This window comes from Pollicipes pollicipes, unplaced genomic scaffold (assembly GCF_011947565.3).
Source record: "Pollicipes pollicipes isolate AB1234 unplaced genomic scaffold, Ppol_2.1 Scaffold_3087;HRSCAF=3621_pilon_pilon_pilon, whole genome shotgun sequence".
NCBI lineage: Eukaryota > Metazoa > Arthropoda > Thecostraca > Pollicipedomorpha > Pollicipedidae > Pollicipes > Pollicipes pollicipes.
In genome coordinates this window covers 39,438,751-39,459,949 of record NW_023596225.1, presented here as the reverse complement: position 1 = coordinate 39,459,949, position 21,199 = coordinate 39,438,751, and the positions used below count along the sequence as shown (strand labels likewise).

The 21,199-nt window shown below is 53.3% G+C and overlaps 2 protein-coding genes across 2 annotated transcripts; one reads left to right on the top strand and one right to left on the bottom strand.

Moving 5' to 3' along the window:
• Positions 1-456: 456 nt before the first annotated feature.
• Positions 457-8,630, top strand: LOC119090134 (N-acetyl-D-glucosamine kinase). The gene is made up of 10 exons (XM_037212927.1): positions 457-540; positions 934-993; positions 2,937-3,021; positions 3,622-3,720; positions 4,234-4,375; positions 5,419-5,529; positions 6,817-6,940; positions 7,294-7,468; positions 8,078-8,228; positions 8,551-8,630. Exons 2-10 carry the CDS (start codon positions 935-937, stop codon positions 8,628-8,630), a joined length of 1,026 nt encoding a protein of 341 aa, XP_037068822.1. The 5' UTR covers positions 457-540; position 934.
• Positions 8,631-12,637: 4,007 nt separating this feature from the next.
• On the bottom strand, positions 12,638-16,080 carry SF2 (splicing factor 2). Its single transcript, XM_037212289.1, is given in 5 exon segments — positions 12,638-12,815; positions 12,817-12,920; positions 13,261-13,486; positions 13,488-13,625; positions 15,619-16,080. Coding segments are annotated over 5 exon segments (705 nt in total). The 5' UTR covers positions 15,783-16,080; the 3' UTR covers positions 12,638-12,742.
• Between the last annotated feature and the right edge of the window lie 5,119 nt (positions 16,081-21,199).

Below are 21,199 nucleotides of genomic sequence, written 5' to 3'. Positions count from 1 at the left end.
CTCATTCCTCCACAAATGCTTCCTGTCGCGAATAGACGGAGAGATGTTGCTAAGATTCGGTATGGTCCGTAAGTCCGCGAGTGTCAAATCACCGAAAACGCAGAAACCTTACATAAATCAAAAATTCCGCATTACGGCAGTGCCGTAGTACATCTTATATTATCGGGTTTCACCCTGCTCCTAGTACTACTCACCGTTGAAAGGTGGTTACAAGTTTCTGTGCAGAATTCCATGAAAAATTATCTTAGGTGACTGCTAGAAAAAGCTTGAAGCTGAGACTACACTGGTGCTTAGCATATATTTCACATATTTGACGTCATCAATGAACATTCCTTACTGACAACAAGCATTCAACGACTTAGTCGTGGTGCTACTCCCATTCCGATACCGCGTGAGAGAAGTGTTGTTCGGTTCGAGCGCGTATGTTCCAAATCGGTCAGTCGTGTGGGTGCTCTTGGTGGGGGTGTGGGTGCTTCGAAACGTGATACATTTCAAATAGTACGGCTGCCTGCTTGCTGAAGCTATGTTTGTGCACTAATGGTGATGAAAAGACGTATTGTCTCGGACCGCTGATCCGAGTGCCATTTAGTTAACGCCTCAACTTTGTGGCTAAATTCCTGTTGTTTTATTGGCTTAAAAATACTGCCATGCATTTTTCTTTAGAGTCGTAGAAATGATAGAGGTGTCTTATGAAAATGGTTCCCATGGTCTTCCTTTTACTATGGTTGGTAAGATTTAACCATACCCAACTATGGTTGCTAAGATGTAAGCTTTTGGCCACCACTCCATTCCATGGTGCATTTATACTAATGCATTTTTATGTTACATGCTCCTGGAGTTTCATTTGTTCTGTGCTTAGGCTGATCAGAATTTCAGTAGTTGATACCTCTCATCAAGCCAAAAATTGTGTTTCAAATCAAGTTTCCTTTTCAGGATGAAATCAGCCATGGCTAACAGGAGCAACATCCCTGTTTTGTATGCTGGCGTGGAAGGGTATGGCAACATTTGTGTACTGTGTTGATGCATGCCTGTTTTTGTTTTACTGATCATAAAAGTATGGATGTGTTTGTGAACACATTAATAAGAGCAAGAAACACTGTTATCTGATCAGAAGCTGTTTATTGGCCATTGTCCACCAAGGACACTTCATGCTGAATACATCAGATTGGGGGTGGGAATGGGGATCATCTTATCTTGTTAAGTTGCAGGGACTACTTCCTGTATGTTGACAGAATCCTGGTGTGTTCATGCATATATTTATCTTGACATATATGAACATTATGCAGGAATATATTTATGGCTGTGCTTTTCAGTGGAGGCAGCCACTCCTGCATTGAGCTGTATGACTCAAGTGGACAATGTTTGGCACATTGTGAGGGCCCCTGTCTCAGCTTTGTAGTAAGTGTGGCATGGAAGAAATGGTCAATTTTCTAAACAGAGAGTTTTTAGGTGTTTTACCCTCACTGCTAAGTATTGAATTTTGCAGATGAAAGCAGCCTCACACAGCCCCTAACATCTAGAAATAGGCATGCTTAGCCATTTGGAAAGCAGCATCACATAACTCATGCAAAACAGAGGCAGTTTGGTATCACCAAACATCATTACATGTGATCTTTGACATGCTATACCATTTAAATAGGGCCAAGTAGTGCAGTATTGCTTCTTTGGATCTCTGAGAGCATGTTTGTCAATGCATCAGGTAGGTGGTATTGTATAGTGATTGGCACATGAAACCATGCACAGATGTAATGAATGTTTCCTTGCATATCAAACCATGTCCTCCAGGCCAAAAACTGGCATGTACTGTCAGTTTCAAACCCCTCCTGTGTTTTTGTTTTAATGGCTGATTTGTTTTGTCTGAGTAGAATATAAACCATAATCACAATAGTTCATTTTGGATGTTTGAGAGTGATCTGGTCAAAATGGGATACTTAAAAGAAGCATTGTGTCCTCACCCTGGGATGTACTCATTAGATCTGACCTGGGGTTATGACAAGGCTCCAAGGGAGGCCGCACTGATGCCTAGTCCTGGTCCCAGCAGGACTTCCTCCCACTGACCTGCCACATGGCTGGGGGGAGGTGACCTGACTGACCCAGCTCCAGGCCAACAGTGCAGTGCGCAGGTTTGGGCAGTGCAAAGGGAATGCCTTAGGCTCCACCTGGTGTGACCTCTGCACAGGTCAGGTTGAGAAACTGTACTATGGTGTGCAAAAAAGTTGGTCAGCCATCCGAGCCTGGGCGGACTCCATGGCAGGCTTTGCCGTGGTAATCAAAGGTTATTTCCTTCTGAACAACCAGAGGAGGAATTTAACGCCAGTGGAAATATCAACAAGTCAGATGTTGTTCCTGCCAAATGGCTTGGTTCGGCATGTTTTACTGATAAAGCGTTGAGGACCTGCCCAGATCAGTGACCCCCGTTGTCGGCGCACACTTAAATCCTAATCAACAGCAACAGGCAGTGCAGGATAACACTTAAGAGCTCATATTCCTACAAAAGATGTCCGTTTTCGACGGGTAGAAACGAAACGCGATGAACACGACTCTGTCAAAAACGTCAGGAGATGGAGAGATAGCCAAGTATGTCTCAAGGTGTCCAAGCTTTAGCGATCAAAATCGCAGCTTCAGCCATATAATGCTGTAAGGCGATTCCCGCAAAACATCAGGGGTCTCCGAGGCCCTCCTCGGCGTTTCCTTGGTGAGGGTTAAAACCGAGAGCTGACCATGCCACGTTATGTATAATTTTTATTATTTTTAGCTCTCGATGCCTTGCTGTAATGGTGACAACGCATGCGCCTGGTAGTACGGATCTGCTTAATCTGCTCCCATCGACTTCCTGCGTGTGCACTTTGTAGCTGGCATAATCGAATAGATCGTTAAGTTAGTTCATTTGACCTCATTTTACGTGGAGTCGTGAATGCTTTGCTTGTTGTTTTCAGTGGTGGCAGCCATTCCGCCATATCTCTGTTTGATGCGTCCGGAAAATGTCTGGCCGAGTGCGACGGACCCTGTATTAACTTCCTCGTAAGTTGCTTCACACGGAACAGCGGCAAGCTCCGCGCTTGGCACTGTTCGCTGACTGTAGTGGCCGCTTCCTCCATGGTTGATGCATGCGATACAGTGCTGTTTTTTGCCTGTTGCGCTCGATTTGCCTGTCGTTATATTGGTCCCATTAGTGTATGAATGCCCATGTCCGCTCTGGTCGCTAAGGTCGAATCTGCCTCCTGCATCCACTGTCAGTGACCCAATCGCGTTTTGACATTCTTCGCCTATGACTTCCTCAGGTGCATAGTCACGTTTAGCGTCGCCCTCTGTGACGCCCCGAGCTGTAACGCGTTCATTCCATCTTTGCGTCCTATGCATTCCACCTGTTCATGACACCCCGTCAACAAATAGGCCAGTTTGGGTTCTATCACATCCGCGCTGTGGAGCGCTTGCGTGCACATGTGGAAGAGCTTCGGCGTTTTTTTATATTGAACTGTACCAATTTCCGCCATCACTTTCTGTCGCACAGACCGATGGGCGTGCTACTCATGTAACCATGGGCCGTCTCCCAACGTTCAGAACGTTGTGCGTTTGGTACCGTCCCAGCGAGCGTCGTGTGTACGTTTGATAACGTTGCAGCTCATCGGCATGCCCGAGGCGGAGAGCCGGATCCGCGGGCTGGTGGACGAGGCCCTCAAATTGGCCGATCTGCCGCAGAACACCACGCTTCGATCCCTGGTGAGCGATGCTGGATGCCTGCCTAGCGTCCCCGGGACGAGACCAAGCGTTTGGGCCCGCAGCACCATGCCGTGTTGTGCCAAGTTTATTTTCTCTGTGTGGTTCCGAGTCTCAGAGCCTGTACCCGTGTGCTCCCAGGTTCCAGAGTTCATTTGCGTCAGCCCCTCGCCCATCCAGATGGCGTTTATCTCTGCTATCTCCCGCCTCTCCGGGCCTGTCCTCGCGGGCACCCAGCTCTCGAAACCCGTTTCCGTCATGAGATCAGCTCGAGTCTCGCAGCTGGTCTCAGTCTGCTGTGGGGTCACAGAACATGCGTCCATCAGTTATGTGTCCGAAACTCAGGAGCTCTCGAGTCTGGCGCCTGTTTCCGTCGGTGCTGGGGTCGCGGATCCAGTCTCAGAACAGCTCCCGAGTCTGGGCGCCTGTCTCCGTCGGCACTGGGTCGCGGATCCAGTCTCAGTGCAGCTGCCGAGTCTGGGAGTGCCGAGTCAGAGCAGCACCCGTGTCCGCCAGGGCCTGAGCCTGAGCGGCTGCGAGGTGGCCGAGACGAACGAGTCGTTCCGTCAGGGCCTGCTGGAGCGCCACCCGACCATGACTGAGGTCTGCTACGTCTGCAGTGACACGGTCGGAACCATCGCCACCGCCTTCGAGGATGGTGGGTGCTACCTCCTCTCCCATCCCCCTCCGCCTCGACCTCGTCGGGTGACCCAGCCGGGCTTGGTGTGCCCCTCCAAACCTTCTAACCGTCGGGTGGTGGCTTAACCAGAGGGGATTTATTATATGATAGTTACGACTGAATTTTGGCCATTACATCACCATGGTATATGCGCTGGAATCACTTAAGCGGTTCATCGGAGCCTGCTTTACGTAAGTTGTTCGGTGCATTAGCCGGGAACATTATTCACGGAGATAAGACAGTAGTATTGGCTTTATTCCTCGGAGAAAACCAAGAGAATGGAGATATAGTTCGGTTGATGTTTTGGCAACATGCTTTTATCGAAGCAATAGCAGAAGTGAACTCAAAATGGAATGACCTGATCAGCAACGTGGCCTGACCTGACCTGACCTGAACAATGAAATCAAGATTCAAAAAACAGAAGTGAATTTGGCAGGCAATTTTGAATTCACTTCAGCCATTGGTTCGATAAAGGCAGGTTGCCGAAATATCAACCCAACTATATTTTCATTCTTCTGGTTTGTCTCCGAAAAATAAGGCTAATATTATTGTCTTATATATCTGAAGTCTACTTTATTGTAAAAATGTATTGGCGGCAGTCACGGTTGCTCCAGCGGTCGTGTCCATGAGCGTCATAAAAACCATCGGCGCGAATCGCGGAGGCGCAGCGATTGGAGGTTCAGTTGAAGACCGAGCCGTGGGGCGTGCTATCGCGGCGTGGCGCCGAGCGACCTGCGCCTGCCGCCTGCCCTCCGCAGGCGGGCTGTGTCTGATCACCGGCCCGTGTCTGACGCCTGACGCGTGCCGCAGGCGGGCTGTGTCTGATCGCCGGCCCGTGCCTGGCGCCTGGCGCCTGACGCCTGACGCCTGACGCCTGACGCCTGACGCCTGACGCCTTCCACCTGCCGCCTGCCGCAGGCGGGCTGTGTCTGATCGCCGGCTCTTGTCTGACGCCTGCCGCCTGCCGCAGGCGGGCTGTGTCTGATCGTCGGCCCGTGTCTGACGCCTGCCGCTTGCCGCAGGTGGGCTGTGTCTGATCGCCGGCACCGGCTCCAACAGCCTGCTGCTGAAGGCCGACGGCAGCACGCACCGGTGCGGCGGCTGGGGTCACCTCTTCGGCGACGAGGGCAGCGGTGAGAGGCCGGCCGGCGGCCGCGGCTCGCGCTGTGTGTGGCCGTTGTGCTCGGGCGGCGGGGGACTGGCGGTGTCTAACGCATGCGTCCTGGTACAAAAACATGCATACACTGGGTTGCGTGAAATTCATAAAATCTACTCAACTAGCCGCATTGAAAATTTTTAGTCCACACCTATTTTGCAATGCCTGCTGGGTTGAAACATGCGTGCCTGAAACAGCTCCGCTTGTCGTCCCGGTCATGGTCACCCTAGAGTGCCGGCATAATGTCCTTGCCTGTTCATATCCTCGGACTGTTCAGTGCCAGGTGCCAACGTTGTTATCGCGTGACCTCACCGCCTGCTGGGAGGGTCGTATTGGCAGAGGTGATGGCAAGAACGGCTAGGCTGTCCCGCCACGGGGTGTCAGAAGGAGTTTGATATTTATATTGCACTTAATATTGCAGACAGACTGTTTACATTTAATATTGCAGACGTCCGAAAAATTCAGCCATTGAAAGGCACATGAAAGTGGCGCTCTCACTGATGCGCTTCCAATGCATGTTCAATTATGGTCCAATTCGCGGTTAAACGTATGCTGTGGGCCAAAATGTGCCGGACATGGCCATTTCCCGCAGTCCCCTGTACGTCACCAGCTACCACGTTTATTGATTGCCACCTAGTGCGCCGCATTACCCGACAAACTGGGGGTTTCTGTACCACGGATGGCCGTGCTATGGGTTCATGTGGTACACTACAGTTCCGCAGTACCGATTGTCTAACAGGCTGGGGCCAGGTTATTCCACGGTTCGGACCTCCTGTTCCGGCGCCAGCGTCTCGTGCTGCTGCATCACCGGGGGGATGGGGGGGGGGGGGGGGCGCGGCCTGGGCCCGCTCCCAAAACCACGTGTTAAATCTTTTGCCAATCGGAAAATTGTACGGTTTTGGTGTTGATCGAACGAGTGGAGTTGTGGCGTCGCATTGTTTCGGAAGCAAACCTGATCCGCAGGTGCGGTTATCAGTCCACAACCGCGAATGGGCTGCGCGGTTGCGTGAAACCCATACACAGGCCGCACTCAACTGCCTAACAACTCGCATGGCACAACTCGTAGACACTGCTCCCATCGCTGTTCGACTTTCCACGAGCCTGCTGTCTTGCAAAGGTCCTGTCTGACGGGACTGGTGACGGTGACCGGGCCGGGCCGGGCCGTCGTCCGTAATCAGCTGTCGTCCCATCACAGGCGGATGTGTGATTGTCAGCTGGCGGCTTATGCGGCGTGCCGGTCTTATGACGCTGGCGTTGTTGACAGCCTGGTGGGTGGCGCACGAGGCCATCAAGTGGGTGTTCGACGAGGATGACAATCTCCGCCGGCCGCCGCACAGCACCGACGCCGTGCGGGAGGCCATTCACACCTGCTTCGGCGTGAAGGACCGGTACGCGTCGTCCGCTCCAGCCGCCGCCCGGCGCCCGTCCCGGGCCGCGGCGTGAATGGCACTCGACAGGTCAAAAGCGGTTCGTGCTGTCGCGGGCCCTTCGTGTTTTCCAGTGGAGACGGAATGCGGCGAACCCCGGTGGGAGACACCGTTGCCTAGCAACATCAGCACGTAGACTAAAACAGTGGCCTTTGTGTGGCGAAGCTGTCGGAGCGCCTCAGGTGTGGTCACTGCTGAGCGAATGCTGTGCAGGTCATAGGCTGGCTATGTGAACCCCCGCAGGCCCCGGCGGCGTGACCCCAGTACCTGTTCCCGGGCCGACACTCGTATCCCCGCCGCGCCTCTGTCGGCAGGTTCGGCCTGCTGGCGCATGCGTACACCAACTTCCAGAAGCATCGGTTCGCCACGCTGTGCGGCCACGTGGCGGCGGCGGCGCGGCTCGGCGACCCGCTCAGCCTGCAGCTGTTCGAGGAGGCCGGCGCCTGGCTGGGACGCCACGTGGTCGCCCTGCTGCCCCACGTCGACAAGGTGAGCGGCGCGGCGGACCTCACGCGGCCACGGGGCGGGCCGGCGTCGGGCGACGCTCTCGGGGTAGAGCCGTCGCGTCGGCGTCCGGCATAACCGGCCGGCTGAGTACGTCAGAAGTAGGCCTCGCTGGAGCCCGACGGAAGGCCGGATGTTAGTGGGCGGGCGTGATGGTCGGAGACTGCCTGCACGCACATTCGGGCCTGTTTGCAAATGTCGATAGCGTATGTGGAATCAGCCTTAGGCAAACAGCCGGCCGGTATGTTTGACGGGATCAGATAGTCCTCGTCTAACTCGAGTCCCGTACCGAGCGTCGAGAACCTATCTTCTCCCCGCCCCTCGACCTTCAACCTTGACAGAGCCGTGCCTGTCGGTGAAGGGGCGTGTCGGGAGCGAGGCGAGCAACGTGCACTCCGAAGTGCACGCAAACAGTGACGGGTGCGGCTTGTCGACCGCGTTATCCCACACAACCGCCATTCTCAGCCGCTGCGTAGAGCAGATGGGCTCGCGGCGAACGCCGACAGTGGGCGGAGCCCCACGCGGCGGGGGGTGGGGGATGGGGGTGCGTTTCCGGGTGTGCGACGGCGCGTGACGACCAGTGCCCGCCGGCAGGAGATGCTGACGGCCGAGAGAGGGCTGCAGGTGGCCGTGGCCGGCGCAGTGTTCCGCTCGTGGCCGCTGCTGCGCGACGGCTTCGTGGCGGCGACAGGGCCGCACGTGGCGGCCTTCCAGCTGCTCGAGCTGCGCGGCTCGCTGTGCAGCGGTTCGGCGGCGCTGGGCGCGCGGAGCGCCGGCCACCGGCTGCCGCGCGACTGCTCCCAGCAGACCGACTGCCGTCTGCAAGGCTGGCACTGGCGCCAGTAGCGCCGGCCCGGCTGCTCTGCAGCTGGCGCCAGTAGCGCCGGCCGGCCCAGCCGCGCGACTGCTCCCAGCAGACCCGGCTGCTCTGCAGCTGGCGCCAGTAGCGCCGGCCGGCCCAGCCGCGCGACTGCTCCCAGCAGACCCGGCTGCTCTGCAGCTGGCGCCAGTAGCGCCGGCCACCGGCTGCCGCGCGACTGCTCCCATCGGACCCGGCTGCTCTGCAGCTGGCGCCAGTAGCGCCGGCCACCGGCTGCCGCGCGACTGCTCCCAGCAGACCCGGCTGCTCTGCAGCTGGCGCCAGTAGCGCCGGCCACCGGCTGCCGCGCGACTGCTCCCAGCAGACCCGGCTGCTCTGCAGCTGGCGCCAGTAGCGCCGGCCACCGGCTGCCGCGCGACTGCTCCCAGCAGACCCGGCTGCTCTGCAGCTGGCGCCAGTAGCGCCGGCCGGCCCAGCCGCAGTGTGGTCCAGCTGGCGCCAGTGTGGTCCAGTGTGGTCCAGCTGGCGCCAGTAGCGCCGGCCGGCCCAGCCGCAGTGTGGTCCGCGGCCGGCCGTCCGGCGTCACTTCATCGCGCAGTGGGCTGGCGCGTTCGCGGCGTGTACACGGGCACCGCGCCAGTTGAGGGCGCTGCATTTTTTACTTGCGTTCGTCTATTGTCGCCATTCCTTGATTACGTGATCTCACTAGATTCAGGAGAATTGAGCTTGCGGTGTTCGTACCCGTGTATTGTGCCTTCCATCGGAGGTTTGACGAGGATGGTGGTGATGATCAAGGTCAGTCACCAAGCGGTGTATCTTCCTGGACAGCCAAGGGGTAGCCCCATCTCCAACTTTCAGAAGTGGTTGAAACCGTATTGGAAACATGCTTGTCATGCACGTTGAAGGGAATTTTGCATTTGTCCTGCTCTTAAGTTTTTTGCGGTCTATACGCCGCCGTCACCGTATATGGGATGAGAGGCATCAACTTGGGGTTTTCGTGGTTTGTTTTGCGGCGTGACGACAGAGCCTGTGTAATCTGCACGATACTGTTAGTTTGCTAGTTTCGATTTTGGAGTCATCGTAGTGGTCGCTGCGTGTGAAGCCCTCGTGTCATCGCCGACCGTTCGCCGTTGCACGACGGTCGATGTTCCATTTTGGCACCACGCGCGCATCACTTCCACGCCGCTGCGATGTTTTGCAGGAACCGCGTCATCAATTGTCATGCGATAGCACACAGCCCTGGATCATTGAGCTTGTTTGCTAGTCATTGCAAGTTTTGATCTCGCTTGACGTTCTGATCTCGCGTCAGCTTCGCTGCCTGTCCGAGTGGGCAAGATTTTCTGACCCACGCGCGGGGTAGCGCCCCGCTCGTGCGCCGTGGGAGACACGGCGCACTCGCGAGCCATTCCTTGGGCCACAATACATGGTGCTTTCAGGGGCGAGTCCTTGATCAAAAGGCCATTGAGGTGTGCAGTTGCAGTCTCGACAGCATTAACGGAAGCACGGCGGAAGACAACGCACGAGGCAAGACAATGGTGTTCGCAGAAAAAATCCTCGCAGATGAAGTGGCCTACATCCCGTTAGTTATTGAGTTTTAAGGGCGCTGACCGCGTTGCTTGTTTGCGCCCATGACTGGCACATGACCGACAACCCCAGAACCCACTGTTAATCTATACCACTTGTCGCCCCGTTATCATTTATCGAAACCGGTCATCGACCGATCAATCTGTGACGTGCTCCATCTGCCGGCGGCTGCACTCATGGTGCACGATTTCCGGGCGAGATAGGTGAGCTGAGATCGCACCCTGCAATCAGGCCCACGACATTATCTACCCACCCAAGCGTCACAAACCGGATGTTACTGATTGCGATCTTGCCACTTGTCGGTGACGGAATGGGACACGACTTTAATTGGCAGCATATCGTGCGGCGTCAAACTATTTTCACAGCACTTCAAGTTCGCCTTGGACCCGGAAAGACTCCCAACGTCACTGTTCATGTATTAGGCTGAGAGCACGGGCAAGCTGCCCGGGTTAAAGCTCGCCGCTGTACTCATCCCGAATGCAAATCATTAGATTCCACAGCACGGACGATTCCGTCGTAGACGTTCAACACAGCAGACAAAATCAGGCAACGCAGTACGGCACGCGAGAGGGAGAGGGCAGAGGGGGGGGGGGGGGGCGCGAAGGTGGCACCAATCGTTCCAGTTACGTAGTAACCGATCTAAAGCTAGACTGTGGGAGGCGCGCCCGCTCACTGACAAGCCGCGGCCATCCCAAAGCCTGCACCCATCAAAACACGGCAGTGCTATCAGGCTAGCATACCGCCAACCAGCCTACCGAAGATAAAGATGATGGCCTCAAAAGCACAAACAGCCTTGTCAATACAATCTGATACGCCATCGATCGGCGCCGCCCACCCATGCATCCGCCTTCGCATCTGAGCTGACTGATATCATCAAAGCCCTCTTTTCTAGAAGTGGACAATGATTTACATCTGATACTTTTCCGACTCATTGAGCAGCCTTTTGGCTCTTTGTGGTCCGCGCTTGGCTCACCCACTAGTTCAAGATGTTCTCTCGCGTCTTACACCACTGGATCGGGAGGAAAAAACGGTGATCTGGTGTTGGATCGCGGGTTGTGTGGGGATACTGGAAATGATCTCGGCACATGCAATAGCCAAGCGTGCAACGCAAGGAACGCGCATGCCCATTCCATCATTACCTGTACAGGACATGCAACCAGCCTTTTCGTCATATACGCGGGAGCGATGGCGGAACCACTGGGACTCTCTCAGCAGCGAGCTGAAAATCATCAAGCCTCAGATAGAGCTGGGGCAGTCATGTTTCCACAAAGACCGAAGAGAAGTCTGTGCCGCCTACGCATATAACACACATGCCCCATTCATCGTTACCTGCTGTTTGCTGATGACAGCCTCCCATGTCACGACCCGCTGACTGTGCACCACGTGTCGATTTCCCGTCTTGACCTTGTTGGAACGAGTGCGATTTCTTGGCCTCGCCTCAGATATTACACTACCTGACATTCCAGGTAATGACTCTCCAGAGCTGTCCGATCTGGAAAGCTTCTTCAGCTTCTATCTGCCTTTGGCTTTATTGTGATGTTTCCTTCACTGCTCCATGCCTGACTCTCGCAGTAGTTTAGGCAAACCGCGTCTGTATTTCAAAAATCGTTTGAATTAAGCCTACGCCTGGTAACACGCTAGTTATGGGCGCTGTACGACTATTTGCCGTCGACGCACCCTTAAAACTCCAACTCATCATCACCAAACCCCCTTACCATCTGGCAAACCCATCGCTATCAGTGCCTCAGCGTCGCCGGTCCCGTGCACGGACGCTGCAGCCCGGCCGCCCGGCCGCCGCCCCCTCCGACGCCATCCTCAGACGTCCTCTCTCCGTCCGTGTGCCATCGGCCCCGTGGGCTCGCCACGACAAACACGCGGGATTAGCTGAACGTTGTATTGATGAGCGGCCTGCACCGGTAGCCGCCCGGACAACCCCGGGCGGGGTCAGCTCAGGTCAGGTCAGGTCGGCTGTCCACCTCCTCGGCCCGACCGGGGCCCGCTGAAAGAGGATGTTAGCGCAGCCACAGCATCACCGCACAGTCACGACCAATCGATGGATGGAGAACGTTACGTTAACTGCACGACCGAATGATCTCAATCAACTCAGCGTCAATGTACGCAACGCAATAAGCAATGGTCGGGTGCAATCCCAACAGGTTGGATTTACGTGTGCCAGTGTGTAACTGTGTGCAATTGTGGGCCAGAAGGGCGTGGCACGTTACCGCCAGGTCCTGTCCGTCGGTCCAACGGTGGGTGTATGCGCCGAGCGTCCAATCCTGTCCGATTTTGATCCAGATCCAGATCCAGATCCCGATCCGTGCCATATCCAGCCTAGCCACCGCGCAACAATCCCGCCACATCCGATCCAGTGCGAAATCCCACGCATCCAAATCCACTCCAGCGTGTAATCCAAATGCATCCAAATCCAATCCTGGGGCTATCCAACGCATCCTTGATTCTATAAAAAACAAATACAGCAGAGTGTTAGACGCCGAACGAACGGAACACTGCAATGCACACATAGTTTGGACAGATCGAACATACTCATATGCAACGTTTGGCTGGAATTTCAAAGTCTGCTCACCAGCAAGTTAAATGACCAGCACTGAGATGACACAAGGCACCCTCTGCTGACGAGCGCGAGGTGCGCCCGCCTAACCAAGCGAATAAACAAAGTGCACTCAGTCCCAATGCATGAGTGGACGCATCGACAGGCCGGGCCCTGGTATGAACCTTGGACTGCCGGGTCGGTCCGGCCGGCGGTGGCCGCCGCTGCCGCTGCCGCTGCCGCTGCTGCTGATGCGGACGTCTGGTCTTCCCCCTCGGGCGGTGGTGTCGCACGCCGCGCGGCGCGCTCAGTAGCGCTCGCGCGACTGCGAGCGGGAGCGCGAGCGCGAGTAGGAGCGCTTCACGGGAGAGTAGGTAGGGCGAGCTGCGCCGGCGCGGCGAGTAGGAGCGCGAGCGGGACCGCTTGCCGCCACTGCCGCCGCTGCCGCCGGCGTCCTCCTTCACACGCACGTACGACACCTCGCCCTGGCGGCACCAGGTCAGCAGGTCAAGGGCGCGCAGCGCACTAGGACGTGAAAAACACCAACGCGGACACACTGATGACATGTATCGTCGCATCAACTCAGTCTATAAGACTGAGGTCTTCCTCGCCTCAGCACCAGTACATGTCATCATACCAGCGAATTACCATCCCATCATCCCATCATCCGTCTAGAAGCTTCCATGCTTCAAAGGGGAGCCACAAAGAGTCAATCACTCTAGAACGAACACGTCAAATTGGTTAAGTACAAATGAAACTCTAAAGCCACTTGAAGGCCTTGTGTGTGTGGGGGTCACGAGTCCACCGACCAGACTGCCAACCCACCTCGTGCGATCTGAACTTGGAGTCATCCAGCTTCTTGACTGCGTACTTCATGTCCTCGTAGCGGAGGAACTCGACGGTGCCGGTGCCATCCTTGTACGTGTCAGCGAAGCAGACGTCGCCGGCCTCGCGCATGTGGTCCTTGAGGTCCTGCCAGCTGCCGGTGGGCGGCAGGCCGGTGACGACCACCCGGTACTGAGAGCGGCGCGCCGGCGGGCCGCGGCCCCCGGCCCGGCCCGGCGCCCATCATGCCGCGGCCGCCCATCATGCCGCCGCGACCCGGGCCGCCGCCGCGCGGGAACTCCACCCGCAGACGGTAGCCGTCGTAGTCGTAGCCGTCGCGCGCGTACACGGCGTCGTCCGCATCCCTGCCGGGTACCGGAGCAGCGTGACCGTCACACCGCGAGAGGGCGGCGCGCCGTGTCACGTGCAGCCCCTGTCACCTTGGCATGCATCACAAAGCTGCATAACTGATTCAGGCTGTGTCTTTATGTTATAACATGGAGCCTGACCAATACTGATGTTTTCTTATAGTTTTCTAACCCCCCCAAAAAAAAGCATTAGCTGTTTTTAGTTCAGTCAAGCAAAGTGGGATGTTGCCTAAAAGATACAATCAAGTATCCAAACAAGACATATAAGGGTGTAAAAATGGAGAAAACCCCATTAAGTCCCAAATGGTATGGCACTGGGGTGTGAGAGCAGGGAGAGTAAAAAAGTATGGGAGGTTAAAAGGTACACAGATCCAACTTGAACCGTAATGAGTGCTGGGCGAAATCTTCTTCCAAGAATCCTACAGACTATATCATATCGCAACATAAAGCTTGCATGGTGGCAGTGATGGTAATTTGGAATATGGACATGCCAGGTAGGTATAGGCCACAATGATCATAATAGGTACAATAGTGTAATGGTAGATTCATATTTTTTAATTAAATTACTCAAATGTTCCAAGTCATGTGTTTTGCATCAAATATGTCATTGGTTATGAAATATGTTAGTTGGTTGGTAATGTAATGAAAAGCAAGTGTGCACCACCTCAATAATTATCATGTTTGGTATATCTGCCAGTACTTGAGAAATACAGGCCTGACAACTTCACAAATGTCAATGAACCTTGAATTTAGTTCAGGCAACAATGTAATTGGCACTAATTTGAGAATATCTGGGTAATAATAGCCATCTGGTTTTCTGTTCTGGGCATGTTTTTGGAAATGGATAGTGCATATTGTGTCCACTCCTACAGGAGACCTTTTAAGAGAAATGGCAGCTTATAAAGCTAATTCTGATATAACACCATTGGACATAATGGGGGGCAATGCATCTGAGCATAATATGAAGATCTATATATCTGGATTTAGCAACAACAACTTGTGGTATGTCATGGACATCATATAATGCAGTTAAATGGCAGATGAATTTGAGTACATATCACATAATCTGAAAAATATTTGGACTTGTCACTTTCACATGCCTGATACCTATTCACAGGTTTTGAAACTTTGAACATCATGTGAACTTTCCCAAGCAATAAGGCATACCAAGCATTATGATCAGCAATAGACACTACTGTTACCATATGAACTTGTGATACTGTGGATGAATTATCACATTTTCAGTGAAACTTTTTATATATTTGTTTTTTTCTCTTAGCTGAAAAGCATCCTTTGGTTCATAAAATTAAATCCATTAAATGCTCTTAATTCTATAGCTTATTAGCACAAGATACACCCAATGGCATAAATGCAGTAAGGATGTTCTTGCAGAGAACAGAGGTGAAGACAGGGCATCACATTAACCTTCAACTTTCTGTCAGAAGCAGCCCATTGCAAAAACAAACAAAAATATGGTGAAAGAGAGGTTATGGTATCTTCTCTACCCTGTTTGCCATGCATGAGCACAGTGGTATCGGGCTCAGAAAATAATATACTGCTCATCATGAAAGTAACCAAAGAAATCACCCCTTTGTCACATCTTAACAAGAACTTCTGCACATCTGCAATACTGAGATAGCTGAAGTTCAACAAAGTATACAATAGGCACATTAGCCACATAGCAAATACATAACACATGACATTCTGTAAACCACATATAACTACTTGAGTACCACATCTCTTAAATTAATTCCACAATAGGCATTGGAACAGGATAAAACATGAAGTCATGAACCCTCTATCAGAGATCAATACTTTGTACTGCACCTAATGATGCAGGCCGGAAGTATAGTTACCAAGGCAATGGTTACAAACAACTTCAGATTTCAACCATCCTTGGTCAACCTAACACACACTCCCATCATCCTTCATGCAGGTTCAACTGGTCCGAACCATCCTGTCATGCACATCAATCATATGCAGTACAAACCTGGGGTCTTCAAATTCTACAAATGCGAAGGGAGGTCCCTTCCGATTCTTGAGATCAATGAACACGATCTTCCCAAATTTGTAGAAGAGATCTTCGATGTCTTTTGTGCGAATGTCAGGAGGAAGATTCCCAACATATATCCTACATTCGTTGCGCCCAGACATTGTGCTCGGATGGAAAGTTAAGAACCCTGTCACGGGAGACCCCAATAAAAATGTGATGGAAATCAACGATCACTGAACCAGGTCGTTCTGGCTTCTTGTCCAATGGAAGAACGAACACCCGCGACGCACTTTTTATCCGGAGATTCTGGGACCAATTCCAAGCACAACTTCACTAACAGCGCGTACGCAGATGGCGTCACGATACCACTTAGTGATGCCCGATATTAAACCGCCTTCAATATCCGCAATTAAACGCAATATGCGGCGTCCCCCCACGCGCCACGAATCCGACAAACAAGATGGCCGGAATTTGACTTGGGCATAGAGCAGGTTAGAGAGCCCCACAATAGGAGCAAAAAGAATGTTCTAGCTTTAGAAAATGATAATTTCTTAACAGTGAAGTTGTATTCTAAAGCTGAGCTCTAATAATTATTTTAATATTTTTTCCACTTCTTAAATCCAGTTTTAACAAACTGTACCACTATGCAGAATGGATGTGTGGAGGCCCTTAGAGTACAACATTACGGGGCACAGTCAAGAGCTAAGGGGCCATTCTGTCCCACCGCGGTGTGTTTTCCGGTCGTCATTCTAGCGACACGTGGGAGCATCCCCTGGCCGATTCGGAGGCCCTTAGAGGGATACATCATATCACATTGGTCCTCTCCCTGACGCAGGAGGTCTTCTGACCCGCGCAGTTGACCCCGGATCGACGCATGACTGTCATTAACAACATCCCTGCTCACCGCAGGTGATCAAATAATTGGCACATGGACTCAAGTTCGGCTTAACGGGCTCGTGCTGGTAAAGGGTTGGAGGGCCCGCCGTTCAACACTGGGGGTCCTAACTGGCACAGGACTCTTCTATTACCTCAATGTGAACACTCATCATAAGCTCTTGTTTTCTTCAACTGTCAGAGGGCCCTGACCAACGCAAGAGTCCCTCTGCCACTCGGACTCCCGTCCCCGCCCCTGTTGAACAAATCTGCCCCTGACCGATTCGAGGCCCCTTGTTAAAGCAGAACGCCCCGTTAGGCACTGTGGTCCCCTGAATGATACAGGAGTCCGACCGATGTAAATCGCGGGCCTGGCCTTGTCACTGTTTGGGAAATGGTCCCCTAGAGCTCAGACTAACACGGAGCTGGCTGTTGGTTATTCGTGATCTCTGGCCGCTAACGAGGAACGCTCTGCCTCAGGGGTCCCCATCGTTGCAAGAGATCATCTTACTGACATCTGATGTCACGGCCCTACGGGCACGAGTCCTTAATGTGACCTACAGCCAGCCCTTCGGACCCTTCAGCCGTCCCATCGGGCCTTTGATCTTTGGTCTCTAGAGGCCCTTCGGCCCCTCTTCGGCCCACTAAAACATCGCTCCGACTCGGGCCAACTTGCCGCCGCAGGGCCTCCGTTCGGCACCGTGGCCCGTAGCCGACACAGGAGCCCCTCATTGTGTTAGGAACCCTGAACATTAAAAAGCGCGGACCCCGGCCTCGTTCCTGCTGGGGAAATGGGCTTCAAGGGCTCTGACGGACATGGAGCCGACTGTTCGGTGTTCGTGATCTCTGACCGACACCCGCATTGTCTCAGTGGTTCCTAAAGCGGTGCAAGAGGACCTCTGACTGATATTTCAGGTCACGACCATAAGGGCCTCAATTTTTTATGCGACCTACAGCCAGTCTTTCGGGTCCTTTTGCCCTCCAACCGGGCCCTTGATTGCCGGTTCCGGCGGGCCGCCCGGGATCCTCCTCGGACCTCATCAAACACCTCCCCTGGTCGGCTCGGGGCCCTTGCGAGCACAGGGTCCTCTGTTAAGCGTTGTGAGCCCTGACAGATAAAGGGGCCCCGGACCAGTGTAAAGTACTGGCCCCGGCTTTATAGCTGATATAGCTGATTGGGAAGTGGGTCCACAGGCCCATACCGACACGGATCCGACTGTGCGGTACTGATAGTACCTGACCGACACATAGGTACGTATCGACTCAGGGGTTCCGATCGGCACAAAAAGGCTCTCTGACCGTCCTGTAAGAGCCCGCCTTTGCAGATTTGAATCCCTGCATAAGATTCCGCCTAGCGCTTTATGCTCTTAGATCCTTCAAGCTGGCCCTCGACCGTTGGACCGGGTGGGCTCTCTAGGATCTTCGGGGCTCCTTGAACACTGCCTTTGGCCGACTTGGGATCGCTGGCCAACATAGCGCCCCTGTTAGACGCTTTGAGGCCCCGAGCAATGAAAATTGCTGGCCCCGGTTTTGTCCCTGCTTGGGAAATGGACCCTCAGGCCCATGTCGCCACGAAACAGACTGTGCGTTACTGCTGGCGTCTGACTGAAATATAGGCCCTTATCGACTCAGTGGGCCCCTGATCAGCGCACAGGGCCCCTTGACCGGCATTCGAGTGCCCGACCCTGCGGGCCAGGACAACTGAATGGGACCTCTAGCTGGCTTTTCGGGCCCTTAATCGTAGGCTCCGAGGAGCCCTTCGGGCACCCTGCCCGAAGTACCCCTTGTGCCTGCCCCCTGCCTGCGCTGCTGACCGAAGGTCAACATCAGTCAGCAATGCTCAAAAATATTAACGGGTAATTTTTTGGTGGCAAACGCACATGGTAGTCCGGTTTACAGCGATGCATGACTCAATTGTCATCAGTAATTCGATCAGTGTGATTCGAGCGACATTTTTGCAATCCGACGGCGAGATATCGAAAGTTCACTTCAGTTACCGGATCTTTCATGTTTGTTGATCACTATGTCATGCCTTGCTTTTACCTGGCCTTCCATAGTTGTTTCCTATGAGCAAATCGACTATAGTATTTGAAGTGGTTTGCCTCGTTATTTGCAACAAGATGCGGATAAGCAGTTCGATATTCATGTATTCTACGGATATTAACGACTTCTTCGATTCCAACCAAACTGGAACCATCGATAGCCTACGGTGCGCTGACTTGTTATGCAAATGTTTTTTTTGTGGATCACGTAGTTTTCTTAAACTAATTTGAAATAAAAATAAAATCGTTGACCCAATTTTAGCCTGGGGGTTAAAATTAGGTCAGCTGTTGAATATCGACAAACATGACGCACGTTAAACACCATCCGATTAGGAATGTCATGAACATTCCAAAAAAGACCTCATACCAGTCTTGGGCGTGTGCATCGGCACACAATGTTGATTTTCTTCTGGATATGTCTTGTTTTAACCCTATGCATTGTTTTCCTTGACATCAGCAGGGGCGCATGCGATCTTAAAAATCCGGAACATTTGGGTTCGTTTTATATCACTGGAAAAGGAGACCACAGAATGCTTTTAAGCCTTTCTCTTTCCTTTCAAGGCAACAGTCGTTGAATCTGTAAGTTACCACACCAATGACCAATATGTGGGTGGGGCCCAAGTGTAAGTTGTGCAGATTGGTCGCCGACAAAAGCGTAACTAACCGGGTATACGGATAAGCGCTCTACAAATAAGTCGTTCCTTGGAAAATACGGGGTGATTTGTTTTTGCGTCCGATTCACCATCATGTTTTGCACGCGTGTCTTGCGCCCCCGATATTTTGTTACCAACAATTGCGCTGTCCTGCACATTTCATCTCCCAACAAATAATATGGGCTGCGTTTTTATTGGTATGTCCTGTCCCTTTACCACTCCCAATGTCGCCGATGTTCTGCTATTGTTAGGCGGGCGAGTGCGGTGTCCCTTCTGCAAAGGTCGTCGCCTGTCACACCAGCAGCTGGTGGGGGCGGTTGGTTGGCAGCTCTGCTGGATCACATGCTGGTCAGCTCGGAACTCCGCTGGACAATGTCGCGTCATTCACACTCAGGTGAAGCGGCTCTGTCTGCATCATAAATTGCTCGAGGCGATGAGAACCGGGAGTATATTTTCATTCAGTTAACGGGACACCGAACGGGGATAAACATTCCACTAGCCTTGGAGTGCGGTGGGCGAGAGCGCTGACGCGCAGCCGACCACAGACGGCTGACCAATAACGACTGCCCGCCTGTCCGGGGAGGGGCGCCGAAGCACCGCTCCCAGCCGGGGTGCAGCAGGACACTGGCGCACGTTGTCGAGCACCGAGCTGCACGGGGCGCGCGGCCGGCCGGTTCTGCTCACGCGCCAACGGCCGACAGCGCGCGCTCGACGCGCAGCGCAAGAGCTCGTACCAATAACGGGGACGGAGAAAGTGTGGCAACGAGCGAAGTACAGATTGCACGATTCAAGGACACAATTTAAACAGCAGTCTCTGTAGATACCAGCAATCACAGGTGGGACATCACGTGACCGGGGCCTGTCGCGTGATCTCGCGGCGGTCCCCGGTTAGTTTCAGGCCCGCCGGTCATACAGCGACCTGGCGCCGGTCACGTGACACGCCGCCCGAGACGAGGCCGGTCCATTTGCCAGGCGATCGCAGTGCTCAGCTACGGACGGACACAGCACCGGGGCACCACGCTACGCGGGACATGGGAATACACTTCACTGGGCAGCGGGGAAATACCGCGCCCGAGCACTACACGGTGGCTACGTATGACTATGCTGAGTAGTGCGGACTGGTGTTTCTTGCTGTGGGTTTGGACGGCACTGTCATCTGTACCCTGGGCCTCCGAGCACCCAAAATATGTAACACACCCTATAATCAGTCCCGATAAAGGCCTTCTGACAAGGTTGTAATTCTTCGTTGCTTCTCCGGCCTCATTTCCCGGCTTTGCCCACTGAATCTTACATTATTTACTTGAAGACGGCATGAGGTGAGTGCTAATCAGTTAGCGACATAATACCAGGTCAAATGTACCGATTAATACCAGGCGGGAGGCGAAGTCCCGAAAGAGCAACCTTAAGCTGGACACAAGTCAGCCATCGGCGTGGCATCTCTGTCAGATCTCCTACGGAAGCACGACCCCAATGCATGTGCGTCAACATTAGCCTACGTGGCCCATCCCTGACATCCTGTCCAATCTCCTACAGAGGCACGACCCCAATGCGTGTGCGTCAACATTAGTTCATGTAGCGTAACATAGCCTCGACAGACATGGCAGTCCACACTCGGCTTTTCCAACGGACGTCAACAGCGGGTATCGAACATCGGCGTCCCACCCAGAACATAGGACACCGTGGTGAACACGACCGTCCGCGGACACGTAGTGTCGGTGAGTGTTCAAGGATCAATAGCAGTAGCATAATGTAAATATCTATGGATAAGCATATCGTAATACATAACTGCAATGTTATGTAATGCTGACGTAAAAGCAATGCATCATATTTAAATAGCAGGTATGCAAAACAACGAAGATCGCACACGTAAGTAGCATGACATTATAAGCCTAAATGGTACCATGAAGCACATAATATGGGTAGCGACAATAAAAGTATTCTTATTGCATTTTTCTGTACAACCAGTGTAAAAGTACTCCCCCGTGGTGATGGGAGAATATATGGAACTTA